General features: G+C 31.7%; 1 protein-coding gene across 1 annotated transcript in view; it reads right to left on the bottom strand.

Moving 5' to 3' along the window:
* LOC129748279 (zwei Ig domain protein zig-8-like) overlaps positions 1-12366 on the bottom strand; it is a 140594-nt gene that overhangs the window by 43448 nt on the left and 84780 nt on the right. Inside the window, exons 3-5 of the mRNA XM_055742816.1 lie at positions 4632-4748; positions 4170-4263; positions 3841-3968 (exon numbers count right to left, since the gene is read on the bottom strand). Coding sequence (XP_055598791.1) covers positions 3841-3968; positions 4170-4263; positions 4632-4748 — 339 coding nt within the window. The remainder of the gene's footprint in view (positions 1-3840; positions 3969-4169; positions 4264-4631; positions 4749-12366) is intronic.

Genomic DNA, 12366 nt, shown 5'->3' with positions numbered 1-12366 from the left:
ATTTTTTTCGTGGAAATATGTTTTGAAATTATTATTTTAGCCTTTTTATTCAAAATTACTTTTGTCTCAATGATTAAAAGCAATGATTCAATTATTGAACAGGCAATGTTCTTATGGGGCATCCATAAATTACGTAACGCTCCTAGGGGGGGGAGGGAGTATACTCGAGCGTTACAAATTGTGACATAGGGGAGGGGGGGAGGTATGCTCATCGTTACGTAACGATTTTTTTCCTTAAAAATTTCAGTTTACTTAAGCGCAGCTATTTTGATGTCATGCCATTTTCGCAGGATGATAAACATGCAAAAATCTGCTTTAAATTTTTAGGCTTCAACACGATTGAAACTGGTTTGTAACCTTTCCCCTTTAAAGATTCTGAGATAGACTCCGACAAATGCGGATTGAATATCCGTGAAATAACCGTTGGAAAACCGCATATTGGGTTAATTTTCTCCCAAGAACTCAGTTCAAACTTAAGTTCAACCAAAAAAATGCAAATTTGATTATTCCGATGAATACTACTAAGTGGAATATATGTTGCATAACAATTTATACTCCTTAAACAAACTAAAGTAAACAAGGTAGATCTTCAGTGAACAAGCACAGAGCAACTCGGACTAAGACAAAAAGTTATCATCATTGAGTACTAAGAAGCGATTTGGATAGATATAAATTCCGTTTTGTAAAACGTTAAAAAAATCATGTTAAAATCTTTTTTTGAACTTTGAAATCAGTATTTAATCCTTTAATGCATGACTTTTTGAGATTAAAAAATTTCTTAAAATATGCAAATCTGTAGAAATAACAGCGATTTTCGAAAAACTACTTTTTTCTAAAAAATAAATAAATCTGATTTTTGCAATTTTCGCACATACTTTGTTCGATATCTCACACATACATTAAAATATCGTGATAAAAATACCATGAGCTTATTTCTTCTAACCTCTCAAATATTTTGTGTGAATAGATCACTCAAAAATGTTTACGCGTTTTCGAGATATTTGGATTTTGATTAGTGTTGTTTTAAAACAACACTATGCATGAGGGTTAAAAACATAAGAAGATAGGGGGAGGGGTGGGTTAATTATCAACGTTACGTAATTTTCGAAGGGGGGTAAGTCGTAGCGTTACGATTTGTGACATACGGGGGGGAGGGGGTCAAAAAACTGCATTTTTTGAGTTACGTAATTTCTGGATGCCGCCTTATTATTGAACACGGAAACATTGAATATCATTGCATATATTCAGGGATATTTCGCTTGATAGTATGCCTTGCAGGGGCGATTTTGGTTGAGCTAGCAACCAAGAAACAGTTTGTTTACATTTCTAAACACCAACCGATGTTTGTTCAATAACTGGTACATGCATTTCTTTACGAAACGAGTACAGCAAGATTGAACGTTCAATAATTGAAACATTGGCGTTTTCTGTGATCCAATGATTGGACACTATAATTTGTTAAATTTTAAGAAAATAAGGATAATAAAGGCTGCAACTCTTCCAGAAATCATTCAAAATGACTTAGTTGAAAACACTTATATCATTATCTTAGACGTTTATTTGCCTTTTATCCAATTATCCCCCAATCAAAAATAGGCTGTTTTCTTCATCCAGTCGAAAAATCAAGCCAAAATTTGAACACATATTCAAGTTTCGGGGATTGTGGCTTTAAGAGTCCGAGATTCTTGATAAAAATTTGAACATAGGTAGAAAATGCTGCAACATTGGCACAACGAATTTTGATTCATTTTTCTACTGTATATTATTGTTTTAATCGGTAAATGTTTTACTAGTGTTCGATATCTGGTATCTGTTCAATAACTAGTGCTTCTACCCTATAAAGTTTGTAGGTGATATCATTAAGCAAATCCGTCATATTGGTTGGATCAAGAAATATATAAATTTGTACCTCTATTGCTCGATTTTCAAAATTTTCTATGAAGATCCAAAACATTTAAACTATCTTACGATGAGAAAAACCATGTCATGATCATTTTGTTATCATTAAATGTCATCATTAAATTTCTCACTTCTCTTTCTAATTTTTCAATTTTCACTCTTCAATTATCATTTCTAACTTTTCACTTCTCAGCACTTCTCACGTCTCACATTTACATTTTAATCCTAATCCTTCACTTCTTACCTCTCACGCCTCACGTTCCACTTCCCAAGTTCCACTTTGTCATCTCATTTCTTACTAGTTTATTCTCTTTTCTCTCTTCGGACTAAATTTCTCACCCTCACGTCTCACGTCTCACGTCTTACGTCTCACGTCGTACATCTCACGTCTTACGTCTCACGTCTTACGTCTCACGTCACACGTCTCACGTCTTACGTCTCACATCTTACGTCTCACGTCCTACGTCTCACGTCTTACGTTTCACGTCTTACGTCTCACGTCTTACGTCTCACGTCTCACGTCTTACGTCTCACATCTTACGTCTCACGTCTTACGTCTCACGTCTTACGTCTCACGTCTTACGTCTTACGTCTTACGTCTCACGTCTCACGTCTCACGCCTTCTGTCTCACGTCTTACGTCTCACGTCTCACGTCTCACGTCTCAAGTCTCACGTTTTACGTCTTACATCTCACGTCTTACGTCTCACGTCTTACGTCTCACGTCTTACGTCTCACGTCTCACGTCTCACGCCTTACGTCTCACGTCTTACGTCTCACGTCTTACGTCTCAAGTCTCACGGTTTACGTCTCACGTCTCAGGTCTCACGGTTCACGGTTCACGTCAAATTTCTCAATTCTCCCACCTCATAATCTCACGTCTCACGTCTCAAGTCTCACGTCTCACGTATCACATCTCGCGTCTCGTGTCCCACGTCAAATTTCTCATGACTGTTTTCTTATGTCTCAGGTTTCAGGTCTGTGGTCTCATGTCTAACGTCTTAAGTCTTTCGTCTCTCGTCTCACGTTTCACGTCCAATATCTCATACCTCATGTCTCATGTCTCAGGTCTAAGGTGTCAGCAAGCGGGTCTCAGGCCTCAGGTCTAAGGTGTCCGGTCTGAGGTCTCAGGTTTTATGCCTCAGACGTCATGTCTCATGTCTAAGCAAGCGGGTCTTAGGTTTCATGTCTCGAGTATCAGGTCTCATGTCTAAGGTCTACAGTTCTATTTTTCATGTCTAAAGTTTCATGTCTCAAGTTTCAGGTCTCATGTCTCAGATCTAGAATCTCGGAACTCAAGTCTCTAGTCTAATGCATTAAATATGATTCACCTCTCTTGTCATAGGAGTCAGGTCTTACAACTAAAGTCTCATGTCTTATATCGCATGTCCCATGTCTCAGGTCCATTATTTCATATCTCAGGTCAGAGATCTCTTCTTCCAAGCCTTTCTTTTATTTCCATTGAAAAGACTTTAAATAATTTCTCACAAATACCGTGTTTACTCCCGAAAACCGTTTAAAAATAGCCGTGTAAAAAACCGTGAGAATTTTTTTTTGTTTTTCGCGATAATTAGTAACCTACTTCATACAAACATTATAATTTTATAATTGGGAAATAATCCTGTAAAGTTTAAAGTCCAACAAAACTTATGATAACGATTGAATAAATCTAAAGTGGACAATTTGATGAGTGTAAAAAAGTCTACCCTGTAGGTAAATGAGCTGCTTCCCATCAATCATTGTAAAAATCCTTTGCTTCAATTTATTCACCGATTCAGGTTACTGTTTGTTAATGTTTTTTTTTTTTTTCATTTTCAATCGTTGCATAGAGTATACAGCGTACAAAACCAACACAATGGAAAAAAGTAAGTAAATTGTTTTCATTTGTGCTTTCCCAGCTTCGAAACAAAATAGATTGTAAGGCTGACTGACGTTCACTCACCTGATTGTTGTGGGTCCAGATTATCGTAGACGGTGGCTCCGGGGAGTTTCGCACCACACACGTCAGGTTTACCGTGGATCCGGTGTTGATGAAAATGTCCGGTGCCCCGATGATGTTGGTGACCGGCTCTGAAATGACGACAGAAGGAAGAAAACATCAGTGACAGCTGATGGATGTCGAAATGTCATGTACCATATTAAGAGCAATATTCCGGAAAAACGACAAATTTGCGCACATGTTTTGAAAAGTACTAACATTGGTTTTACGCACTCTTTTTTTCAGGGGTTTATTAAAACTATGTTATATAGAAAATTTGCAACCATACTTACCTACTACTGATAAATACATGGAGTGGCCCACTGGAGGAGTTGTTGATATTTGGCACTCATAAACCCCAGTATCCCTTTTTTGAGGATAACGAATCTGTAGGACGAAAAAAAAATCCGTTAATTTCATCGATGGTGACAAAGTTTCACACAACGAAAAGTCTTTTGTTTGAACAATCGAATTAATTTTACAAAAAATTAAAACCTGCAAGCAGTGCAATTACAATCAATTTCGCGCTTTCCGGGAACGTTAATTACACCACCTCGTTACCCCGTTTGTTGCCAGACTTAAAATTCATCAGCCGTCATCCAATCGTGGCCATTCGTGGCGCAGTTCAGTAATAAAAATTGATTGAATCCATGCATCACGGGCACTGCTTGACAAGTTAATATTTGCAAATTCGATACGATTGCTTTTTTGTACTCTCACTCACTCCAAGTTCCACACCCACACCCACAACTCACCTGCAGCGACCAATCATCCGTTTGAGCATTATGGACGGCCTGGAAGCGCTGATCCGATGTGTACGTAAATCTACCTACGGTTAAGAGATGAATGTCCCGATGCCTCACCCAGGAAACCTTTCATTGATGGCGAAGGGAGAGAATATTGAAAAGTACCATTGAGCTACTTGATACCATGTGGTGGTGTTGTTTATCACACATTAAGTTAATTATTGGAAGGGAAAAAGTAAACGATTTTACAAATTTAACAAAATATATTGAATAACAATTTAAACAAAACATTACAGGACTACCCATCGAGCTTACTTAGAAACCGTTTCATTCATTCAATTTTTTATGTTCATTCAATAACTCTTTTTGACTTTCATTTTTATAATCATTTTAATGTTGAATGCTGAAATATATTGTGATGCATTTTAAACTTTAGTTTGATTGGCCACAAATCCAGTGGTTAATACTACAAGGTAGTATTTCTACTGTGAGAACTTTGAAAGCAAACAGTACAATCATTCGCATTCGCAAGAACGGTTGCCTAAAACTTCGGTTAGCGTTGCATTTTTTTTGTTTAGATTATAGTCGTCTTAACATCTTTATGACATGTGCCTCTGAATGTTATGTGCGAAAAATTGGACCAAGCCCAGTTTCCCCCCCTCCAAATGGGAAAGTCGCATTTGAAGAATGACTAGCACATATTAAATAAGTCGCCTAGTATTCTCTAACCCGCTACCACACAGCAATTTTGTAATTTTTTGTAATGTCGTTTATATTTGTTAAATTTTGTAATTTTTGTAATATTTGTAATTTTTGTAATTTTTGTCATTTTTGTAATTCTTGTAAATTTTGTGATTTTTGTAATTTTTGTCATTTTTGAATTTTTTGTAATTCTTGTAATTTTTGTAATTTTTGTAATTTTTGTAATTTTTGTAATTTTTGTCATCTTTGTGATTTTTGTAATTTTTGTATTTTTTGTTATTTAAGTTATTTTAGTAATTTTAGTAATTTTAGTAATTTTAGTAATTTTAGTAATTTTAGTAATTTTAGTAATTTTAGTAATTTTAGTAATTTTTGTATTTTTTATAATTTTTGTAAATTTTGTAATTTTTGTAATTTTTGTAATTTTTGTAATTTTTGTAATTTTTGTAATTTTTGTAATTTTTGTAATTTTTGTAATTTTTGTAATTTTTGTTATTTTTGTCACTTTTGTAATTTTTGTCATTTTTGTAATTTTTGTAATTTTTGTAATTTTTGTAATTTTTGTAATTTTTGTAATTTTTGTAATTTTTGTAATTTTTGTAATTTTTGTAATTTTTGTAATTTTTGTAATTTTTGTAATTTTTGTAATTTTTGTAATTTTTGTAATTTTTGTAATTTTTGTAATTTTTGTAATTTTTGTAATTTTTGTAATTTTTGTAATTTTTGTAATTTTTGTAATTTTTGTAATTTTTGTAATTTTTGTAATTTTTGTAATTTTTGTAATTTTTGTAATTTTTGTAATTTTTGTAATTTTTGTAATTTTTGTAATTTTTGTAATTTTTGTAATTTTTGTAATTTTTGTAATTTTTGTAATTTTTGTAATTTTTGTAATTTTTGTAATTTTTGTAATTTTTGTAATTTTTGTAATTTTTGTAATTTTTGTAATTTTTGTAATTTTTGTAATTTTTGTAATTTTTGTAATTTTTGTAATTTTTGTAATTTTTGTAATTTTTGTAATTTTTGTAATTTTTGTAATTTTTGTAATTTTTGTAATTTTTGTAATTTTTGTAATTTTTGTAATTTTTGTAATTTTTGTAATTTTTGTAATTTTTGTAATTTTTGTAATTTTTGTAATTTTTGTAATTTTTGTAATTTTTGTAATTTTTGTAATTTTTGTAATTTTTGTAATTTTTGTAATTTTTGTAATTTTTGTAATTTTTGTAATTTTTGTAATTTTTGTAATTTTTGTAATTTTTGTAATTTTTGTAATTTTTGTAATTTTTGTAATTTTTGTAATTTTTGAAATTTTTGTCATTTTTGTAATTTTTGTAAATTTTGTAGTTTTTGTTATTTTCGTAATTTTTGTAATTTTTGTAACTTTTGTAATTTTTGTAATTTTTGTAATTTTAGTAATTTTTGTAATTTTTGTAATTTTTGTAATTTTTGTAATTTTTGTCATTTTTGTCATTTTTGTCATTTTTGTCATTTTTGTCATTTTTGTCATTTTTGTCATTTTTTGTCATTTTTGTCATTTTTGTCATTTTTGTCATTTTTGTCATTTTTGTCATTTTTGTCATTTTTGTCATTTTTGTCATTTTTGTCATTTTTGTCATTTTTGTCATTTTTGTCATTTTTGTCATTTTTGTCATTTTTGTCATTTTTGTCATTTTTGTCATTTTTGTCATTTTTGTCATTTTTGTCATTTTTGTCATTTTTGTCATTTTTGTCATTTTTGTCATTTTTGTCATTTTTGTCATTTTTGTCATTTTTGTCATATTTGTCATTTTTGTCATTTTTGTCATTTTTGTCATTTTTGTCATTTTTGTCATTTTTGTCATTTTTGTCATTTTTGTCATTTTTGTCATTTTTGTCATTTTTGTCATTTTTGTCATTTTTGTCATTTTTGTCATTTTTGTCATTTTTGTCATTTTTGTCATTTTTGTCATTTTTGTCATTTTTGTCATTTTTGTCATTTTTGTCATTTTTGTCATTTTTGTCATTTTTGTCATTTTTGTCATTTTTGTCATTTTTGTCATTTTTGTCATTTTTGTCATTTTTGTCATTTTTGTCATTTTTGTCATTTTTGTCATTTTTGTCATTTTTGTCATTTTTGTCATTTTTGTCATTTTTGTCATTTTTGTCATTTTTGTCATTTTTGTCATTTTTGTCATTTTTGTCATTTTTGTCATTTTTGTCATTTTTGTCATTTTTGTCATTTTTGTCATTTTTGTCATTTTTGTCATTTTTGTCATTTTTGTCATTTTTGTCATTTTTGTCATTTTTGTCATTTTTGTCATTTTTGTCATTTTTGTCATTTTTGTCATTTTTGTCATTTTTGTCATTTTTGTCATTTTTGTCATTTTTGTCATATTTGTCATTTTTGTCATTTTTGTCATTTTTGTCATTTTTGTCATTTTTGTCATTTTTGTCATTTTTGTCATTTTTGTCATTTTTGTCATTTTTGTCATTTTTGTCATTTTTGTCATTTTTGTCATTTTTGTCATTTTTGTCATTTTTGTCATTTTTGTCATTTTTGTCATTTTTGTCATTTTTGTCATTTTTGTCATTTTTGTCATTTTTGTCATTTTTGTCATTTTTGTCATTTTTGTCATTTTTGTCATTTTTGTCATTTTTGTCATTTTTGTCATTTTTGTCATTTTTGTCATTTTTGTCATTTTTGTCATTTTTGTCATTTTTGTCATTTTTGTCATTTTTGTCATTTTTGTCATTTTTGTCATTTTTGTCATTTTTGTCATTGAGGCAATCGGACTTTCGGATCACTGATATCTTACTTGGTTTGAAGTTGGTTTCAGATTGATTTTATTTCTCGAACGTACTTAGGTGGTAACTTAAAGTTAAGCCGAAACGAGTAAAGCGGAATTCAGGAAGACGACGCGCTATCTGATTGGTAAACATGTTTGTAAACATGTGGTAGCAGTTATTTGTTTATGACCGAGTTCTTCTCTGGGTCATGTTTGGTTTTTTACGGAATGGCTTAAAAAGTTCTTCTCTGGGTCATGTTTGGGTTTTACGGAATGGCTTGAAGGAATGCTGGCAATGCATAATTTATTGCTCGGTTCAGGAAGGGTAACATTTAAAGTGATTGTTATGTTTATGATTACTGTAAAGGAAAGCAAAAAGGTTTACTTGCTAAGACTGTGAGGTCTTGCAGTTGAATAGGTTTTTACTGCTGCATGTGGGGTCTTGCAGTGTATGATGATTTTGGGGAATTTGAGGATTCTGAGATGTGTGTTTAAAGATGATGGTTTGAAATGATAGGATGAAGGAAGGAATGGTTTGGACCCAAGTAACACAGATTATGCCAACTAGCATTAGCAAGTTTTATTATGGTTTAATTATGGCATTTTTCTGTGCAGCTCGTTTTATGACGGTTTTATTATGGTCATGCAGAATGCTTATATTTTTTTTCGACCATATGTTTTCAGATGGTTTTGAAAACGCTAATAAAACTTTTATTAAACATACTGTTTTAGTTATTTTGAAAGAGTTATGAATGCTTTTATTAAACTATAATAAAACACAAACTTAGAAGTTTGCTCCAAGCTTTCTTTTGCATGTTCTATAATAGCACTCAGTGCCTGATTATTAAACCGCCATAAAACTTAGTGACAGTTCTCGATCAAAATGTCAAAACAGGACACGCTCAGATTAGATAGCACATATTTGAATTGGAACTCCCATTTTTACACATTTTTGGTAAGTTATGCGTGTTGGTTTTGAGTTTAAATTTAAAAAAATACATCTTTGAAAACTTGAAATCACCGAAAGTGGTATGAATATCTTTACAATATGAGTATTGAGTGAAAGGGCCCAAATAGTAGGAAATAAAATGTTGCTTGACGCCATCATTAATTCAAGATGGCGGCTTCCGCTTTCATTTTCAAAGCTGTAAATTACTGAAAATATCGTGAAACCTTCACAATATGGTTATAAGGTGAGAGTAATAAACGAGTAGAAGTCAAATTTCGTTGCCCGTCGCCATCTTAAATCCAAGATGGCGGCTACCACTCAACTTAAAAATACTGTAAATGACTAAAAATCGCATAAAACCTATATTATAGGGGTATAAGTTAAAAGAAATCAACCGGTAGAAGTTGAATTACGCTATCTTACGCCATCTTGAAATCCAAGATGGCGGCTTCCGCTAAACTTTAAAATGTAGTGAATGACTTAAAATGACATGAAACCCAAATTGGTAGTGGGTGAAAGGGCTTAACGAGTAGAAGTCGAATATTGCTATCTTACGCCATCTTGAAATCCAAGATGGCAGCTTTCTATGAACTTAAAAAATGCTCTAAATCATTGAATATCGCATGAAACCTCCAAAATATGGGTATTTGTCAATTGGGATAAGCTATATGTGCCTAAATCAGACGGTTAACAGAAACAACATAACCTTATAGTTTTCGCTAGAATAAAACCAATACAATTTAGACATAATAGCATGATAGGAATAAAAGAATTACATAAATGGCAAAAAAAAAACAAAAACTAGAAACAAACCAAGAAAAGTTCTAAATGCATTAGAAACATAATGAAAAAATAATAAAAGTGATTTAAAATGATCTAAATTGTTTTAAAATAGTAGTTTTAATGTAGTATTACGTGAAAAAAAGTTGTGTTCAAGCGATTTTCATTGATTAACAGCATTTTAAATTCAGTGGAAGCTGCCATCTTGGATTCCAAGATGGCGTCGGAAAGAAAAAAAATCGACATCTTCTAGCTTAGCCTTTTCATTCAATACTCGTATAGTGGTGGTTTAATGCGACTTTTTGTCAACATTAAGCATTAAAAGTTGAGCGGATGCCGCCATCTTGGATTTCAAGATGGCGTCGGATAGCGAAATTCGACTTCTACTCGTTTAGCCCTTTCACTCGATACCCATTTTGTTGGGCTTTCATGCGATTTCAAGTCATTTACACCATTTTAAAGTTCAGCGGAAGCCGCCATCTTGGATTTCAAGATGGCGTCAGACAACGAAATTTGACTTCAACTCATGATTTATTCCACGGGTCATTGAAAACCAATCCCTTTTCATTCAAAAAGTCTGTTCTCATTTACTGTACTAATGATTAACAACTCAGAAATGAGGAACTCAACCTTAGCGTGTAATTGGTTGGCTTGCGAGAGAAACGTCAAATCGTAGCTTTTTTTGGGGTCATTATTAAACCATAATAAAACTATGAATTGACTCACGCCATGTTGGTTGCAAAATCGAAGGGTACAAAATGACGCCATGTTGATGGATTCACAATGCAAGCATTGGAAAATATTTTTTCAGGCCTTTTTTCCATCAATCCCATCATGATTGACCATCAGATTTGACGAGGCGCATTTATTTTAAGATACTATTTCATATACATCTTACCTAAAATCTTGACTGGCAGTAGAAAAGACGCTCATTATATGGGTAAAACATTGGTTTTTTTAGCTATTAATTTTACCAGATCATATCTGAATAATACAATCATCATTCATCAACCATTACGGTTGCTGGAAAAAATAAAAAAAAACTCCGAGAACTCACAGAACCGAAAAAAACAAAAATTTCTAACATGTTTTATAATAGCTTTTTAAAAGCTTTGGTGACCAATATTGATGACTAACAATGATTGGTCATGATGACGTTCCTAGGATAGGGCCAAATAGCCTGATTTTGGCTTTATTAGAGTCCAGGTGATGTTATAGAATGTGCTTTAGCTTTTTATGAAGATTAATGCTATGGTCCAAACGACATTTTGCTGACCATAATAAAGCTAAAATTGTTACTTGGGGAGGATGCCACACCTCCCTCCTTTCGAAGAATGGTGTAACCATTCAGACTAATTATAGTTATTAAAATGTTGCAGTCGTCTCCTGTTTAACTATTGAATTGGATAATTTTTGTTTAACTATTTTGATGTTTTATTAATCTGGTTTTATGAACAATCGTAGTATGATTTGTAGCTTCGTGTTTTATTTCTGCATTACTTCCGTTTAATTTTATAATTCTATATGGTCCGATTTGAACATTGTCTAGTTTTTTTCCACCCTCGACTTTTAAGTATACAAGGTCATTGATGTACAATGTTGTAGGATTTATATTGTTATTAATTTTTTGTGTTCTAAGTGTTTTGGTTTCTTCTATTTTCCTAAAAACATGTTGATGTATTACTTGAAGTTTGTATTTTAGCTCATGTAGATATGAGTCATGATTATATAAAGGTTCAACTGTATTCCAATTGATATTTTCAAATTTATTTACGGGTTTGCCAAACAAAATTTCGAACGGTGAGTAGTCGTGAGATGAATTTGGAGTTGTATTATAACAGTAACTGTAATAAGGTAGCCAACTGTCCCAGTCTGTTTTAATATCATTTATGAAAGTTCTTAGGTATTCATTAAGACACCTATGATTCCTTTCTAAAGATCCTATTGTTTGGGGGTGGTATGCAGTGGAGCAAGTATGATTTATTTTGAGAAGATCACAAATGTTGTCGAATATACCTTTGTATTCTGTTCCTTGGTCGGTGCGAATAGCACTCATTGGGCCATAGATTAGAATACAATTCTCTACTATTGCTTTGGATATTGTTGATGCAGTTTTGTCAGGAATGGGAACTAAAATGATGTATTTACTGAGATCGCATTGCATCGTCACAGCGTATCTGTTGCCATTTGGTGTTAAACTAAATGGTCCAATTGTATCTATTGAAACTATATCAAAAGGTTTAATAGGTGTGGTTGTTTTGACCATGTTTTCTTTTACAGAAGAAAAATGTTTATTAAGTTTACACATCTCACAAGATTTAACGAATTTGCTAACTGTGTATTTCATGTTTGGAAAAATATAAGAATTTCTTAGTTTCCTATACAATCGGGATATGCCAATATGTCCTCCTGTGGGTGAACAGTGGTTATGTTCCAAAATTTTCTGTATTTCTGTAGGATCTGATACTATTTTGGGTGGATCAAAAATAACTATTTGAATCGTTTTAATAGTTTTGTTCCCAATTTGTTTAAAGTCATTGATGCTTATGTA

Source organism: Uranotaenia lowii, chromosome 2 (genome assembly GCF_029784155.1).
Source record: "Uranotaenia lowii strain MFRU-FL chromosome 2, ASM2978415v1, whole genome shotgun sequence".
Lineage (NCBI taxonomy): Eukaryota > Metazoa > Arthropoda > Insecta > Diptera > Culicidae > Uranotaenia > Uranotaenia lowii.
This window is presented reverse-complemented; position numbering and strand designations above follow the sequence as displayed.